The 17980-nt window shown below is 35.2% G+C and overlaps 1 protein-coding gene across 6 annotated transcripts in view; it reads left to right on the plus strand.

Moving 5' to 3' along the window:
- The window catches only part of LOC111155546 (zinc finger E-box binding homeobox 1), a 183104-nt gene that overhangs the window by 149392 nt on the left and 15732 nt on the right, over nucleotides 1-17980 (plus strand). For 2 of the 6 annotated variants that reach the window (XM_022515756.1, XM_022515761.1), the window contains 3 exons: nucleotides 502-564; nucleotides 8325-8486; nucleotides 16212-16414. In XM_022515756.1, coding sequence (XP_022371464.1) covers nucleotides 502-564; nucleotides 8325-8486; nucleotides 16212-16414 — 428 coding nt within the window. The remainder of the gene's footprint in view (nucleotides 1-501; nucleotides 565-8324; nucleotides 8487-16211; nucleotides 16415-17980) is intronic. The other 4 variants (XM_022515757.1, XM_022515759.1, XM_022515758.1 and 1 more) reach the window with 3 other exon arrangements.

Genomic DNA, 17980 nt, shown 5'->3' on the forward strand with positions numbered 1-17980 from the left:
CAGTGTCCTTGGGCTCTTTAACCTCTTCAGGCCTCAAGTTTTTGGTTGTCTTTTTTTTTTTTTACTTATAAAATAAGTAGTTATGAATGTTAAAGGAAGTAAGTTTATAAAGCATCTAGCACAGTGCCTAAAATATAGAAACTTTTGCTTTGCAGAAGAAATTTTAAAAAGGAGTCCTGCTACCTAGAGGTAAAACTCTTCTCAAAAAAAAAAAAAAAAAAAAACCACTAAAAAACCAGGATGCGTATAATTCTTATATATGTATAATTCCAGGATTATATATAAATCTTCACTAATTTTGCTTCTCTATCATACCTTTGTGAGTTTGGTAAAACTACCTGCTTAATCTCTTTTAAAAAGTTCACTTTTCAAGGACACTTTACTTCTAAAAGGAAAAAAATACAAATTAAATATAATCTAAAAGTTCCTCTTCAGATTTCTAGATGTTAAAAATGTTTGTACCACATGGATCTATTTTAATCCTTTGTTCTTTGATTTTAGCAGGTAAGGACGGACAAGAAATCCTGGGGCCTGAAGCTCAGACAGATGAAGCGGGATGTGCAGGTACGCGCTCGTCATTTTCTTTCATACTGTAGCCTTTGAACAAGGTCTTTTGTGTCACTGGTTTTTGCATTTTTGAGTCGTGAATTTAGTCTGTTTCTTCCTCTTTTATCTTGACCTCCTTTGGTGTTTCAGTACCCAGGCATATAGGGCACTATGAAAAGTTAGAAGTTTATATTCTTTAAATACAGTGTAAATTTGCAGATTCATCTAACAGCATATTTTCCATTCTATAAGGATGACAAGTACAATCTACAGATAATCCCAAAAAAAGTGTTTAAATGATAATGTGAATTTATATCGAATTTTTTACCCAAGCTATAGGAATACAGGTTTAACTATTTTGAGTTTAGTTATTAGTTACCAAGATCTGTGTTGAGTTGCCCACAAGAGAGAAAGCAGAAGGGAGAAGAATAAGCAAATATCATGAGTTATCTATAAACCAGATGAGAATCCTGAATATTGATGAGCTGAGTGAATATGTCACAGCAAACAAGAGAATCAAAAATTTTTCTTATAATTTCTGTGATTTTGAAAAAGGCTAAGATGAAGTTAAATTATAATAAACAAGGAGTCTTGCTTCTAAGTGACTAAAAGTACATACTCCCTGAGACTTTAAGTTATTCCTCTATAATGGATTCAAATCAGATTTAAGAAGCAAAATTTAAGTGGAGGACTTAAATCAAGATCTTATGTATGGTAAGGAGCAGTCACTTACTATCGTGTTACATAGGTCAGCTAGAGCTCTTAGAAAACTTTAGAGATGAATTCTAAGTTATTAAAACATTTCCTCAAAATACTGTACTTCAAAGTAGTATAATTATATTTTATATCATATAAAATACGTATCATGTATTTTATTTTATATCATATAATCATAAGTTAGAAATTTCTATCATATTTTAATCAAATTTTGTTTTTCTTTTTTGGTTTAAAACTTCTAGTTTCTTTTTCTTTTTTCTGCAGTGCATTTTAGGAATATTCCATAGAGTCCTATATATTATCTTTCCTTATGTCAGATGAGTGTATTTCATAGTATTATGTCAAATATAAATTTTCATCTATAATATAAACAAGCACTCCTCTCCTTGTCAGTCAGTTCTGTAAAATAGAGAGTAAATCTTCATTCTGTTATTAAAGATGCATTCCAAGTTAATTAAATAATAATGGGATATGTGATGATTTATGGTACTGCTGCCTAAGATTTTATATTCTGCCTTTAACTTGGTTGTGTGTAACATGAATGAATAATATATTCAAACATGTTGTTATCAAATATTTGTCATGCTAACTTATACTTATATAAAATATTTAAACTTGATATTTGTTATTAGGAAAATAGTCTTAATGAACACAAAAGAATGCTATTTATTACTGTTTTACCTGATGTTAGATGATTTACATTACAGAAGATCATTTGCCCTTTTATGCAAATGCTATAAAAAATGCACAATTCCAAGTGTCAGTATTTTACCTTACGCTCTGCTCTTCGCTACAAAAATAAATTCTTTCATTTAGTACTGGGTAGTATATAAATTCCCTTAACCACCTCCCCCCCAAAAATCTGGAAGGTAAAGTAACCTTGTATTAACTTAAATTGTTGCTGAAATGTGAGGTCCCCTACCCAGTGGAAGATGATCCCTGCTGCATTATTTCCTGGGAACATGGGGAGTTGGGAGTATGCAAACATTTTAATAAAGCCCTGATAAGTATAGTTTTAAGGGAAGAAGGATAGAAATTGAAAGGTTGAGGCTTTTGAACATTTAAACTTAAAAATTATGTTCTGCCTTTGCTTTTGTTACTTCCTTGACTTCTAGGAATAATGTGCTGACAAAGTAAATAAAACCTTGTACAAAGGCCACCATCATTAGTTCAGAACTTTGTCAGAGCCTTTCTTCTGCTACTTCCTTTCGCAATTCATGAAGTTAAGAGAACTATAGTCTCAGCTTAGTATTCAGAGAGTGAAAAATTCACCCAAAATGTCCTTTGTTCCTTCTGAGCATCCCTTTTTTGTTTATATAGTTAATAGTTTTATGAAGTTTGAAAAATGGAACGTAAAGATAGGAAGAAGCCTAATAAGCACAGCTGAGCAGAAATACCATCAAATGGATTTCACATTTGAGAGTGGCTCAGGTCATGATTCCAGTGGAAATAAAATATAGCTAAATCATTTTTAATCTTTCTATTAAATGTTTGTGTCTCTCTCCCCTTGCTCTAATCATAACCCTATAATTCTACGCTTTCACAAATGGTTATGGTCAAATAGGCCTGTGGTCCAAAGTAATTTTGTATTTGACAGTAAGTTCTGAGTTTTGTCATATCTAAAGAAAGCCAAATTATTATCATGTTTCTATGTATTTGCTCCTCTCTCTACTGCTTAAATATGCAAGCTTATCAGTCTTAAGAAATTTTGCTTTATAATTGACCTTTTTACAGTATGCGCTTCCTGACACTTTACATGTAAAACTGCAGGATTTCTGGTCTCAGCTTGAAGTTGTTTGGGCTAGATGCAGTCTCATGAAGACAGTGTAGTTTAGTTGAAAAGAACTCAGAATTTGATACCATACCTAATACCAGACCTTCTAATCTAATAGTAATAATTTAATTCTCACAAATACCCTTAAGAGGTACTATTATTTTCCTCTAAACTTTATATTAAATAAACTGATTATGTACCATCTCACATATTTCTTAATGTACATTTAGGATTTTTCATCTTAAGTGTAAGTAGTTACAATCAAATTTCTGGCATATTAAAAATGACATTTTTGGTGGATAACTGGGTGGCTTGGTCAATTGTCTGCCTTCGGCTCAGGTCATGATCCCAGAATCCCGGGATCAAGTCCCACATGGAGCTTCCTATGCAGCAGGGAGGAGACTGCTTCTCCCACTGCCTGCCACTCCCCCTGCTTATGCTCCCACGGTCACGCAAGTGCATGTGCAGTCTCTCTCTCTCTCTCTCTCTCTCAAGTAAATAAACAAAAGCTTTAAAAATAAATAAATAAATAATAAAAATGACATTTTAACATCATTCTTACATGTAAATCATAACACTTTAATACCTGTTAATCATTCAATTTTTTTAAATGTGAATAAGCTCTTCGTTATGAGTCAGAAATGTTATATCATAATCTTTACTCCTTGAACTCATATTTCTATTCTACATAATCAATAGAATTTGATGCTAGCAGAGAATATATTTCCCATTTGAAGGTATTTCTGATCAGCTATCTTTCTTTATAAGAAAAGCATGTATATAAATTGAAATTTAGGTTTCTTTTTAATTTCTAGGGATAAGGCTCTTAAGATTTTTTAAATTTATGGATTGATTTATCATAATTATCAGTACTGCACAGTTGATCACAACATAAATATATTACAAATTTTAACAAATAATTATTACAAAAAATTGTTACAGGAAATGAGATTGAAGGAGCTGAAGTATTCTTTTTTTTAAGATTTTATTTATTTATTTGACAGAGGGAGAGAGAGAGAGGAGGGAAAGCAGGCTCCCCATTGAGCAGAGAGCCCTATGCGGGACTCGATCCCAGGATCCTGAGACCATGACCTGAGCTGAAGGCAGAGGCTTAACCCACTGAGCCATCCAGGCACCCCAGGAGCTAAAGTGTTCTTTGATTAGTTCAATTATCAATAGTTTAATGTTACTTATTTATTTCTGTAAAATATTTATTTATTTGAGAGAGAGAGCATGGGATGGAGGGAGTCAGAGGGAGAAGCAGATTCCCCACTGAGCAGGGAACTCAATGTGGAACTCAATCCCAGGACCCTGAGATTATGACCCCAGCCAAAAGCAGCTGCTTACCTGACTCAGCCCCAATATTACTTATTTCTAGAGGAAAAAAGTTCAACATTAATTCTGTTTGTTTTGTTTAGCACTCAGATAACCTTCTCATAAATAAAAAGGTGAAAGACATTTTTGTGATAACTGATTTACTTTGGTTCTTTATACACCCTTAGAATGATGTGCAAAGAGTTATGTATCAATAAAAATCTTTTTAGTGTTTTGTTAACTGACAATTCTATTAAATGCTCCTTCAATTCTGTTGAAAACAAAAATTCAGGGCTGCCTAATGTGCTCAAGAATTTGTTTTCCAGTCATTAGACTCCTTCACTCCCTGTTTTTCTAGGACATATACCAAAAAACTTTGCCCACACTTCTCAAAGTACTGATGCTACCTGTTCTTGGCTTTTGTTATTTCTTCCCCTCACGTAGAGGCACCTTGATTAATATATTCCAAAATAGTTAGGGAAATTGAAATATTGTTGATTTCAGTACCTTTGCCAGTACATTTTGTATAAAAATCCTTTTATCCTACCACAGGAGATAATAATATTCTCACTAATGCCTTAGAGCTATAAACTTAGTTCATTCAGTTTGTGGAAATTTTGTACCTAGTCATCTAACTAGCAAAGCTGGGTATTACTGTTATACCAATCAGCCTCATCAGACTTTCAGTCAAAAAAAAGGTGTGTTTTCATTTTTCCAATTCAAATAATTTTGCCAGTACACAATTTGAGAGATTTTATAAAAAGTTCCTTTTTGAAAAAAAAAAATTATAAGTAATGAGGAATATACAAAGTACAAGTAGATATATCTTTTAAAAATAGATTATTTACTTAACTATAGAGAACAAACTGATGGTTACCAGAGGGGAGGTGGGTGGAGATTTAATAGATGAAGGGGGTTAAGGAGAGTGCTTGTAAGGAGTACCAGGTGTTGCATGGAATTGTTGAATTGCTATATTGTACACCTGAAACTAATATTATGCCCTTTGTTAACTAGACTGGAATTAAAATTTCAAACTTAATAATTATCTTAAAAAATAGATTATTCAATAGTGAGGTGAAGATTATTTATATCTAATACAAATTTTTTAGTTATAAAGATTTTTGTCTCTAAATGAGTAGTACATTTAGAACCAGTCAATACATAGGTAAGCATGTAACTTACTGAAGATGCAAGGTTCATGTATAAAATGCAGACTATATAATTCTGCAAAATGTATACTCATTATTCTAGCATCTAGCCTATACACACACACACATATATACACACATACATACTTAATAGCATATAGAAAAATATAAACTTTTTGTAAGTGACGACTATAATAGAAATAATATAATTTGATAAAAATATTTAAAGCATCTTGTAACTTATATATGGAATATATATAGAATATATATTCTATATATATAATATATTATATATGGAAGCAATAATCACATAAAATATAAATTTCACTTGTGAGTTTTATCTAGTATAACTTGAAATTTTGAAGTTACATTGAAAAGACTCAGTGACACTGACTTGTACTGCTTTAGGTATTAAAAAATGCTTATTTTTCCAGATAATGACAGATTGTAGGAATGATTTTTGAGAATATTCTTTGAATTATTCTGACCAGCTTCCTGAAGAGCAATGAAATTTTTAATAATAGTTAGGAAATAGAATAGATGAGGTCATTAAAGGAAAACTCCTCTCAGTCCCTCTGACCATATTATTATATAGCTGATTTCAGAGCTTCCTAGCTAGAGCCAAAATATCCCCATTACAGAAAATTGCCATGCTTTACCCCAGATAGAAATCCATGTAAACAGAAAAAACTGAAAGGCCTGTCTTGATTAATCAATAAGAAAGTTTTCCCAGGGTGCCTAGGTGGCTTGGTCAACTAAGCCTTCAGCTCAGGTCATGATCCTGAAGTCCTAGGATCTAGGGCCCCCACCCTCACTGCAGGCTGCCTGCTCCCCCAGGAGTCTGCTTCTCCCTCTCCCTCTGCCGCTCCCCTTGCTCCTTCTCTGTCTCTGTCTCTCTCTCTCTCTCTCAAGTAAATAAATAAATAAATCCTTAAAAAAAATAAAACTATGCTAAAGAAAAAAAGGGAGGGAGGAAGGAAGGGAGAGGGAGGGAGAGAGGAAGAAAGGAAAGAAGGAAGGAAGGAAGTTAGTTAGTTTTCCCCAATCAGTACTTTGAATTTTTTTCCTTTGGCAACCTGGAGGTTTTTACACTCCAAGGTGATGCACAGGATTAATGTACTGGGATATGACTTTTTCTCTTCTTCCTTTTTTTTTTTAAAGATTTTATTTATTTATTTGAGAGAAAGACCAGGAATCCCAAGAGGGGCTTGATCCCAGGACACTGAGATCATGACCTGAACAGAAGGCAGACACTTAACCGACTGAGCCATCCACACACCCCTCTTCTTCCTTTTTAAAAAGATTTATTTATTTATCTATCTATCTATCTATCTATTTATTTATTTATTTAAGAGAGAGCTAGAGACAGCACCAGCATCAGTGGGGGTGGGGTGAGGGAAGAAGAAGGAGAGGGAGAGGAGCAAGCAGACTCCCAGCTGAGCACAGAGCCTGATGCAGGGCTCAGTCTCACATCTCTGACATCACGACCTGAGCCGAAATCAAGAGTCAGATACTTAACCCACTGAGCCACCCAGGCACTCCTTCTCTTCTTCCTTTTAAGGAAGTCTTAGAAAGTCTGGAAAGGGGAGAGTAGAGAAAACCTTCCAGATTCTAAGAAAGAATATACACGGAATTTGAGGATTTGGAAATAGACTCCCTTAATACCCACAATACCAGCTTACCTCCTTAAGAGTTTTCACTTCCCCCTGGATCCAGTGACCCAGTGCTAAATAATTGATAGCTATTGGCTATATTAGAAAGGAGGGGGAAATGGTGGGTCACCATTATTATTATGTCATTGGCTTTAAGGTTTTAAACAGCAGCTGACCTGAGGAGTTTACTTACTACCACTGTGTGGGATATTTAGCAAGATTGTTTCAATAACTAGCACACAAAAACGTGCCCACTCCTCAGCATTTAAATTTGGCCCAATTTTAGTCTGCTGGGAAATGCTATTTTACAAATTTAGAAGTGACAGTTCAGCCTGAAGCGTATAAAGAAGTCAGCCACGAGACGGCCATGCAACCCATTACAGTTACCAGCAGCTTGGAGTAGACACTGTCCTCTGGAGCCAGTGGAGGGAATGGAGGGAAACCATGGCACAGCAATACTGCTTTAGGAACTCGGAGCACTCTGGGTCTCCTTCTCAAAGTGACAGTATGCCATTATCTCTTGAAACTTTCTAACCGAAAGAAAAAATGCCTCTGCCCCAGCCCACTGTTAAACATTTACTGAAGCAGAAATAAAGGAAAAGTAGCCTTGTTTATTATATATGAATACTAGAGGAGATAAGCAGTTTTATGGATTTGATACTCCTGACTCTTAGTAGATATTTTTCCAACTATAGATAACTATTAACACTGTTGTCTAGGAAATCACATACCTGCACTGAACTTCAAAGTGGTTTAAACTGAGCATGATTCGGATTTACAACTCTAAGTAAATATCTAATAGGTTCCTAGGAGGGACTAAGGTTTGAGAACTAAGGTTTTCTCCCTTTTTTCCTTGCTTTATCCTTGATTGAGAAATTAAGAATTCAGTCAACTATATTACCTTTTCTGTGTCCTATCAGTCACATAGACTAGAAGTACACTCTAAAGTTTAAGAGAGATGCTGTGAAAAATTCAAGACTGTTGTAAAGCTTTCTTAAAGACTTCTTAATAATAGACAACAGAATGAGTAAATTTTTTAAATTTTTGGTAAATATTTCCAGCAAATTCAAGAACAATAGTGTATTCTCTTAAGGTAAATAATTTCTTATTTAGAAAAGCTTTGTAACAACTTGGCAGTGAAACTGCTTTATATAAAGTATGCATTTCTTTTAGTAAAAGATGATGAATGTGACTCAGATGCAGAAAATGAACAAAACCATGATCCTAATGTTGAAGAGTTCCTGCAACAACAAGATACTGCTGTCATTTACCCCGAGGCACCTGAAGAGGACCAGAGGCAGGGCACCCCAGAAGCCAGTGGTCATGATGACAATGGTAAGTAGAGCTTCACAGTTGTTTTCACTTTCATCTTTACAGAATTATCATTTCCATAGCTGTACAATGGGAACCTACTCTACTCTAGGGAACATTTCTGATATCTAACATTTATGGCGATGCCCATAGAAAATAATCTCTTTAATAAAAGGAACATGTGTATGATAACAGAATATGTGTATGATAACAGCATAGTATTAAGTTTGTGGCATCTCACTACTGGTAAGGCCACTGCAGTGAAGTGCTTAGAACAATGCCTGGACATTGATTTCCATTCACTCACGTGGCAAGTAGTAGAAATGGGAGCTAGGATGACCTTTAACTGCCTCTTGATTTTTTTCCACTGTTCTGACAATGTTACAAAGCTCTAGTCTATTCTGATATGAACAGCCTGTGTATGAAGAGTGGTAAAATGCAGTTCTAATATTTCATACTCTCCTAAAAGGAAATAGGCTACCATTCCCTCCTTCCATGCTAGAAACAGATGACAATTGCATGCAAATATTCCTATAAGAAATTTTATGCAAGATCTGCACCAAGAACTAAGACATCACTTGGAATGTTTGGAGATATTTAAAGTATTTAAGATCCTAAATCTGGTTTGATTTTTCTGGGGTTCCCAGTTTAATGGATAGATTTAACTTAATATTTAAATAATCAACTTTTTTAAAAGACATTTTTAGAAAAGCCTAAAGTTTACCAAAAAAGTGAGACAGAAGTACAGGTATTTCCCATGTACCCCTTGCCCCCAGTGTAGCATAACTATTCCCATTATTAACATCGCTCACCAGAAAACACCCAAAGTCTATCATCTCCTTGAGGGTTCATTCTTGGTGGTGTACATTCCGTGGGTTTGGACAAATATGTGATGACATGTATCCATCATTGTAATATCTCATAGAGTATTTTCATTGCCCTAAATACCCTCTATGTTTTGCCTATTCATCTTTCCCCACCTCCCCTCATCCCTGGAAACCAAAGATCTTTTTGTGTCTCCATAGCCTTTTCCAGAATGTCATATAGTTGGAATTATACAGCATGTAACCTTTTAATTTGGCTTTTCTCACTTAGTAATATGCACTTGTTTCCTCCATGTATTTTCATGGCTCATTTCTTTTTTTTTTTTTAAAGATTTTTATTATTTATTTGACAGAGATTACATGTAGATGGAGAGGCAGGCAGAGAGAGAGAGAGAGAGAAGCAGGCTCCCTGCTGAGCAGAGAGCATGGCTCATTTCTTTTAAGTGCTGAATAGTATTCCATTGTCTGGAGGTACTGTAGTTTATTTACCTGTTCACCTACTGAAGGACATACAAGTTTTGGCAATTACAAATAAAGTTGCCGTACACATCCATGTGCAGATTTTTGTGTAGATGTAAGTTTTCCAACTCCTTTGGGTAAATACCAAGAAGTACATATGCTGGATCCTCTAGTAAGAGTGTTTATTTTTATAAGAAAGTTTCTGTAGCTCGACATCCTCGCTTGCATTTTGTGGGGTCAGTGTTCTAGATTTTGGCCATTCCGATAGGTGTGTGGTGGTATCTTGTTTTAATTAGCATTTCCCTGATAACGTATGATGTGAAGAGTCTATTTGCCATCTGTATATCTTCTTTGGTGAGGTGTCTGCTAAGGCCTTTGGACTATTTTTTTAATCAAGTTATTGATTTTTTATTGTTGAGTTTTAAGAGTCCTTTGTGTATTTTGGCTAATAGTCCTTTATCTGATGTGTCTTTTGCAAATATTTTTCCCAGTCTGGCACTTGTCTTCTAATCCTCTTGAGATCATCTTTCACGGAAGCAGAAGTTTTCATTTTCATGAAGTCCAGCTTGTCAATTCTTTCTTTCCTTGGTGTTATATCTAAAAAAAGGCATTGTCATATGTAGGGTCATCTAGGTTTTCCCCTGTTATCTTCTAGGAGCTTTATAGTTTTGCATTTTACAGTTAGGTTTGTGATCCATTTTGAGTTAATTTTTGGGAAGGGTGTAGGGTCTGTGTCAAGATTCAGGACATTATGCATGTCCTGAATGTTCATTTGTTCCATTACTTTTTTTTTTAATTTGGTGTTTAAATTCATTTTAGTTAACATATAATGTTATTATTATTTCAGGGGTAGAATTTAGTGATTGAGTAGTTCCACATAACACCCAGTGTTCATTCTATCAAGTGCTCTCCTTAATGCCCATCACCCCATTACCCCATCTACCCATCCATCTCCCGTCCAGCAACCCTCTGTTTGTTTCTAGAGCTAAGAGTCCCTTATGCTTTGCCTCCCTCTCTGTTTCAATCTTATTTTATTTTTCCTTCCCTTACCCTGTGTTCATCTATTTTGTTTCTTAAATTCCACATATGTGAAATCATGGTATTTGTCTTTCTCTGACTGCCTTGTTTTGCTTAACATAATACCCTCTATTTCCATCCATGACATTGCAAATGACAAGATTTCACTCTTCTTTTTTTTTTTTAAAGATTTATTTATTTATTTTGACAGAGAGAGATCACAAGCAGGAAGAGAGGCAGGTAGAGAGAGAGGAGGAAGCAGGCTCCCTGCTGAGCAGAGAGCCCGATGCGGAGCTCGATCCCAGGACCCTGAGATCATGACCTGAGCCGAAGGCAGCGGCTTAACCCACTGAGCCACCCAGGCGCCCCAGATTTCACTCTTCTTGATGGCTGAGTCATAGTCCATTGTATTTATATACACTGTATCTTCTTTATCCATTTGTTTGTCAGTAGTCATCTGGGCTTCTTCCATAGTTTGGCTATTGGAGACATTGCTGCTATAAACATTGGGGTGCAGGTGCCCCTTCAAATCACTATTTTTGTATCCTTTGGGTAAATACCTAGTAGTGCAATTGCTGGGCCATAGGGTAGTTCTATCTTTAACTTTTTGAGGAACCTCCATCCTGTTTTCCAGAGTGGCTGCAACAGCTTGCATTCCCACCAACAGTGTAAGAGGGTTCCCTTTCTCCACATCCTCGCCAACATCTGTTTTTTCCCGACTTGATAATTTTAGCCATTCTGACTGGTGTGAGGTGGTATCTCATTGTGATTTTGATTTGTATTTCCTTGATGCCAAGTGATATTGAGCATTTTTTCATGTGTCTGTTAGCCATTTGTATGTCTTCTTTGGAGAAATGTCTGCTCATGTCTTCTGCCCATTTCTTTGACTGGATTTTTTGTTTTTTGGGTATTGAGTTTGGTAAATTCCTTATGGAATTTGGATACTAGCCCTTTATCTGGTATGTCATTTGCAAATATCTTCTCCCATTCTGTAGGTTGCTTTTTAGTTTTGTTGATTTTGTTTCCTTTGTTGGTGCTAAAGCCTTTTATCTTGACGAAGTCCCAGTAGTTCATTTTTGCTTTTGTTTCCTGTTCCATTACTGTTGTTGAAAAGACTATCTTTACTCCATTGTATTGCCTCTGCTCCTTTGTCAAAGACCAGTTGACTTTATTTATAAAGATATTTCTGGCTCTCTGTTCCACTGGTCCATTTCTGTATTCTCACACCAATACCACACTGTTTTGATTACTATAGCTTTATAATAAGTTTTAAAGTCAGATAGTGTCAGTCCTCCAACTTTATTTTTCACCTCCCATATTGTAACATTGTGTCTTTTGCCTCTCCATATAAACTTTAGAATGTTTGTCAGTATCCATAAAAGGACTCTCCAGATTTGAGTTGGAATTCCACTAAATCAAGTTGGGAAGAACTGCATCTTGACAATAATAAGTCTTCCTATCCTCAAACAATAAATATCTCTCCATTTATTTACTTCTTTGATTTTGTTCATCAGAGTTTTATAGTTTTCCTTGTATAAATCTTATACATACTTTGTTAGATTTATACATAAGTATTCAGCTTTTTTAGTGCTAAGTTAATGTTATTTATCAATCCACTTTTAAATTTCTAAAGGAAATTGAGAATGGTGTAGAAAACAAAATAGATTCCATTGCAAAGAATCACCTGTACCTTCCTTAAATCAGGAATCAGTTATGAAAAATGCAGAAATAGAAGTTTCACCTCAGAATCAATAGGATTTTCTGTAACTAAATCAATGACAAAGGAAATAGAAGTAGGACACTCTAGAACTGATTCCTCCAGTGTGCCAAAAGGACACATTTTTGAAGACAATTATTATTACAAAGATTATTACCCCTGGGGACACAGCATTACAGTTATATGAATAGTGTTGTGTTGATCTATTTGCATATTTGGTGAGTCTATAGTTATAGGCATTGTAAACTTCTGTAGGTCCCTACCATTTGTACTTTGATTTCTCAAGGTTTTGTTTTTTTGTTTTTGTTTTTTTTAAGATTCTATTTATTTAGTTAGTTTAGAGAGAGAATGGCGGGGTGGGGGGCGGGTGGCAGAGGATGGAAGAGAGAATCCCAAGCAGAGTCTATGCTGAGTATGGAGCCTGATGTGGAGCTCAAAGTTACGACCTTGAGATCATGACCTGAGCTGAAACCAAGAGTCAGACTCTTAACCAACTGAGCCACGCAGGTGCCCCAGTTTTTTTTTTCCTTAAAGGAAATTGGTTAAATTTCACCTGAGGAAGCCATAGGTTATAATAAATAAGAAAAGGAAATTTAAAAATTTTAATATACATATGCAAATCTTTTATGAAACAGAAAGTTCTTTAAGAATCCTCGTGAAAGGGGCGCCTGGGTGGCTCAGTGGGTTAGGCCTCTGCCTTCGGCTCTGGTCACAATCTCAGGGTCCTGGGATGAAGCCCCACATCAGGCTCTCTGCTCAGCAGGGAGCCTGCTTCCCCACCCTCCTCTCTCTCTCTGCCTGCTGCTCTGCCTACTTGTGATCTCTGTCTCTCAAATAAATAAATAAAATCTTAAAAAAAAAAAAAGAATTTTCATGAAAGAAAATGAGGAGAACTAAAAAAATGTTTTATTGCACAGATCAAATAAAGTTAAACTTTGTAAAGTCCATTGTTACTAATCAACACAGTAAAATCCTATAAAAATTGGGGCCCTAATCATTCTGAATTAGTAAAACATTTGAATTCTAGAATCTGTTTTTAATTCAGATAGTCATTACTTTCAGGTATACAGCTAATAAAGTATTTCACAGTAGACATTCTGTCACACCAGTAACATCAGATTATCCTCAAAAGCCCTCAGTTTTTTAAGTGTTGGTGGATTCAACATGCTCTCTGTACTTCATAAATTGTCAAAGGGCAAACTTTATTCTGGAAGGCTGAAGTATCACAAACTCTGAATCAGTGGTGCACAATTAAAGGAGATTTTGCAAATGTTTTATATCCAGTACTACTATCAGTCTGAAATGTCATGCTACCGAGCAAAGGAGGTTTAGGATACAAAAATTAAAGGTTTTTTTAAAGCATATTCATAGTCACAGATACATAAGGAAATTATAGACTGCTCAAAAAATAGAGTTTGGATTTCTATCTAAAGTTATTTATAAGAATTCTAAAAAGAAAAATTTTTTTCCTTATGTGATAAGCCTTCTTTGCTTAAAAAAGTGAGTCTTTTAAATAAACAAACATCCAGTATTTTTCAAAAATAGAAACAAAAATTTTCATTTAACTCTCAAGCTTGTTCATTCTATAATTTGCTCTTATTATGTCAGATATTCAGGTTTACTTTTTGTTGTTTTATGCTAGTATCCTAAAAGAATAATTTCATATCTCCTTGTGTGAGAAATTCAATATAGATTGATTTATGAAAATAATAACTTGGTAGAATATTATGAGCACCCTGTCATATTACAAAATTACTAGTATTTTGTTTATTAATGATGAAGGCAAAAAAGAAAATAGAACATAATGAGAACAGACAGCTGTATTATACTTGGATTATAAGCAGCTTAAGTAATGGAATCACATGTCGATTGTGGTGCCAATAATAAAGCACCTGCAATGGCTGACTTGGACTTCTGCCACTGTAACCAGCTAAAATCAATAGGACGGATTAGGTACTCTGGCAAGGAGAATGTCCCAAATGTTGATTTCCTACTTACCTGTACAAATAGGAAATAAATACCAGACAAAACATAACGTGATTTCCAAAACAATTTCATGTGGCTAATCTAGTCCCATTAGAAGTAGGTCATTTTAGAGACATCACCAGCAGAAAATTCTCTGATTCCAATTGCCTTGCTGGCTGATAATAAAGACACCATCATAAACTTTGGGGAATTTGGTTGTTTGATTTTATTCATATGGGATCAGGTGCTCAGTCTATTACATGCAGGCTGGTTCTCAAGCAAAACTTTTAATTTACATGGATTTGGATTTCAATAAAGGTAATATATGTTTATGAAGGATTTTGAGATTGTAATAAAATTTTCTTTGGTAGTCTTTTTCTTTTTATCTTTATTTTTTAAAGATTTTATTTATTTATTTATTTATTTGTCAGAGAGAGAAAGAGTATGCACAAGCAGGCAGAGTGGCAGGCAGAGGTGGAGAGAGAAGCAGGCTCCCTGCCGAGCAAGGAGCCCAATGCGGGACTCAATCCCAGGATCATGACCTGAGCTGAAGGCAGCGGCTTAATCAACTGAGCCACCCAGGCGTCCCGATAGTCTTTTTCAATAAAAAATTCAAATGAGGGTAGAGATATGACTTACAATAAGTTATCTTTTAAGAACTCTTTTTTTTTTTGAAGAAATAAACCAAATATGGAAAAGCACTCTTAGTTAAATAATATTAATTGGCAAAATAGTATTACGTTTTAGGATTGTCAGACTTAGATGGCTCCATATGTAAAAATATGGTTCATTCAGGAGCACCTGGGTGGCTCAGTTGGTTAAGTGTCCAACTCTTGGTTTTGGCTCAGATCATGATCTCATAGGTCCTGGGATCGAGCCCCATGTCAAGCCACGTGGCAGTCTCCATGCTCAGCAAGGAGTCTGCTTGAAGATTCTCTCCCTTTACCCTTGCCCACACTCACACACCCCTCTGTCTCAAATAAATAAATCTTAAAAAACTATGTGGTTCACTCAGTGAACTCCAGTTTTTCTGTATTTCCTTTATTTTCTGAATTCTATCCTATACTTATCCATATAAAATTCTACAGAAAATGTATCCACGTAACTCAGTAAGGAAAAGAACATAAAGAAGCATGCGTGGGAGGTCTTTGTGGGACAGACCTAGATCTGGCTCCTGTTACTTATTTCCCCCAGTACTTGTTCTTGTGGTCTGACCTCTGTCATATGGCTACACCTAACTGCAGGGGTGTCTTGAAAACATAATCTAATTATAAACTACTCACTGTGTGATGGCAATAACTTTAGAGTGTCATTTCCAAATTGGAAAGAAAGCATTAAATAATTAATGACACATCATTACCAATGGAAAGATTCTATTATGGTGTACAAGTCCCCTTCAATATATATATATTTATAAAAGTAATGTATATTTCTAATTTTGTTTTTGTTTTCTTTGTCTAATTAACCATACAAAAAGAAGGGAAGATTTGTGGTTTAGTGGAAAAGACATGAGAGTTTGAAGTCAGACAGCACGTGTTTGAATCTTGACTTCATCATTTACTGGCCAAGTGACTTTTAAGTTAATTAACCTTTTGAGCCTCCTGTTTTCTCTTTTATGAAATAGAGATAGTATCATTGTATTATTTTAAGGATCAAATATAAAGTGGGTGGTATAATATCTGGCACAAAGCATAGGGACTCAGTGATAGCTTTGGTAATATTTTTTTGGATGTTTTAAATTCAAAATATATGATCTTTCTTATACAGGAACACCAGATGCATTCTCCCAGTTACTCACCTGCCCGTATTGTGATAGAGGCTATAAACGTTTTACCTCTCTGAAAGAACACATTAAATATCGCCATGAAAAGAATGAAGATAATTTTAGCTGCTCCCTGTGCAGTTACACCTTTGCGTACAGAACCCAACTTGAACGTCACATGACATCACATAAATCAGGAAGAGATCAAGTAAGTGAAATCAACCATCCGTAGAAGGCAAGGGTTTTAATATACTTAAAAGGATGTAGTAGAAAGCATCTTATCTGCAGCCTTACAAGAATTAGTGATTATTTGAATTATCTGGTTATTTCTGAGTTACAAAGTACATGTGAACATTATTGTTGAGGTCCCTAAGTTTTTTTATTCTTTTTCAGATAAGATCCTTTTTTGTAAATTTAATTATTTTGCTTATACCTTAACAAATATTTCCCTGAAGTTTAAAACTAGATTTCAAAGTGCATTCTACCAAAATGTTCAGTGTAGGAAAAATAAATACTGGTTTCATAAACCATATGACTAAGTACTGACCAAATTGAGAAGAAAGTCAACTAATAATAATAAAAGTTAATTTTCTGGGAACCAAAGACTACTTTATTTATTCTCATTATAAGTTACTGTGTTCTATTTACTGTAGGAAGGGAAGTTGCTTCCTTTAAGAATCTAAAGTTTAGATTCTAAACATTCTTATTCTGAAGACTCATTTTTCACATGGTTTGTTCTATCCCTATGTCACGTTGCCTCAATTTCTAGTGTATAAAATAAGACTATTCTTCTAGAAGTTAACGTTTGAACGGTTGGCTCTGTACTTAAGGACTAAACGCCAAGAAGCTCTTGCCAATTGCCCTTCTTTTGGAAGATCCTGATAAGTATCAACTCTAAATATCAACATGATTCTAACTTTAAAAATCAGAGAAATGTTCAGCTGCACAGTGTATTTTAAGTGTATGTGTTATTGTTGTGGCACATGTCCAGTTTCTTGTATCAAAGGATTATGACTATCTATAAATGTGAATCTGTGAGAATTCTGCCCTATGTATGTACCTCATATAGTCCTGTATCTCATAGAGCACAAGTTAGACCCTTTCTAAGATGATGGCTAAACCAAAGAAAAAAAATTACAGCAGAAACAGAATCATCAAGCAGGGTCAACCTATCTTCTCAGGACCTTGACAGCAACACTCACAAAATCACAAAATAAAGGGGGAGAGGGTGGCAATCAGGAAGTATAGAACCAGGATATCCTTAGATAGGTTAATGGGTAAGTCCATGAGGGAACACTTGAAGTTGGGAAGAATACCAAAAGAAGGAAGAAATTGATACAGAGAAGGAACTCCTGAAGACAAAGACCATCTGCCCCTATGCAAGTCTTACTGGGGATGATGCTTTTTCCATCTGACTACAGTACAGCCAAGCCTTGGGAAAAGAGCCGATTTGTGTGACATTTGGGGAGCAGGCACCAACTGCACCTGTTGTCCCCAAATCCTGTCTCAGAAATGATCTGCAAAGCACAGGTAGAGCTAATGGTGAAAACAAGAGATACCATTATAGAAACAAATCATAACATCAACAATGAGCATAAGTGCCAATTTTGTGGTGATTTTTCAGATGAGTGAAAGGCAGTAGGTTTTATATAAAGTATGTGATCAGGCAAAAGTCAGAAAGGAGCTGTGGTTAATATGGGGACCAAAAATGTGAGGAAGTATGATCGGGATGTCTTAGAAACAATTTAGGTTATGGGGCAACAAACTTGAGTTT

This window comes from Enhydra lutris, unplaced genomic scaffold (genome assembly GCF_002288905.1).
Source record: "Enhydra lutris kenyoni isolate GAN:26980312 unplaced genomic scaffold, ASM228890v2 scaffoldscaffold42, whole genome shotgun sequence".
Classification (NCBI taxonomy): domain Eukaryota; kingdom Metazoa; phylum Chordata; class Mammalia; order Carnivora; family Mustelidae; genus Enhydra; species Enhydra lutris.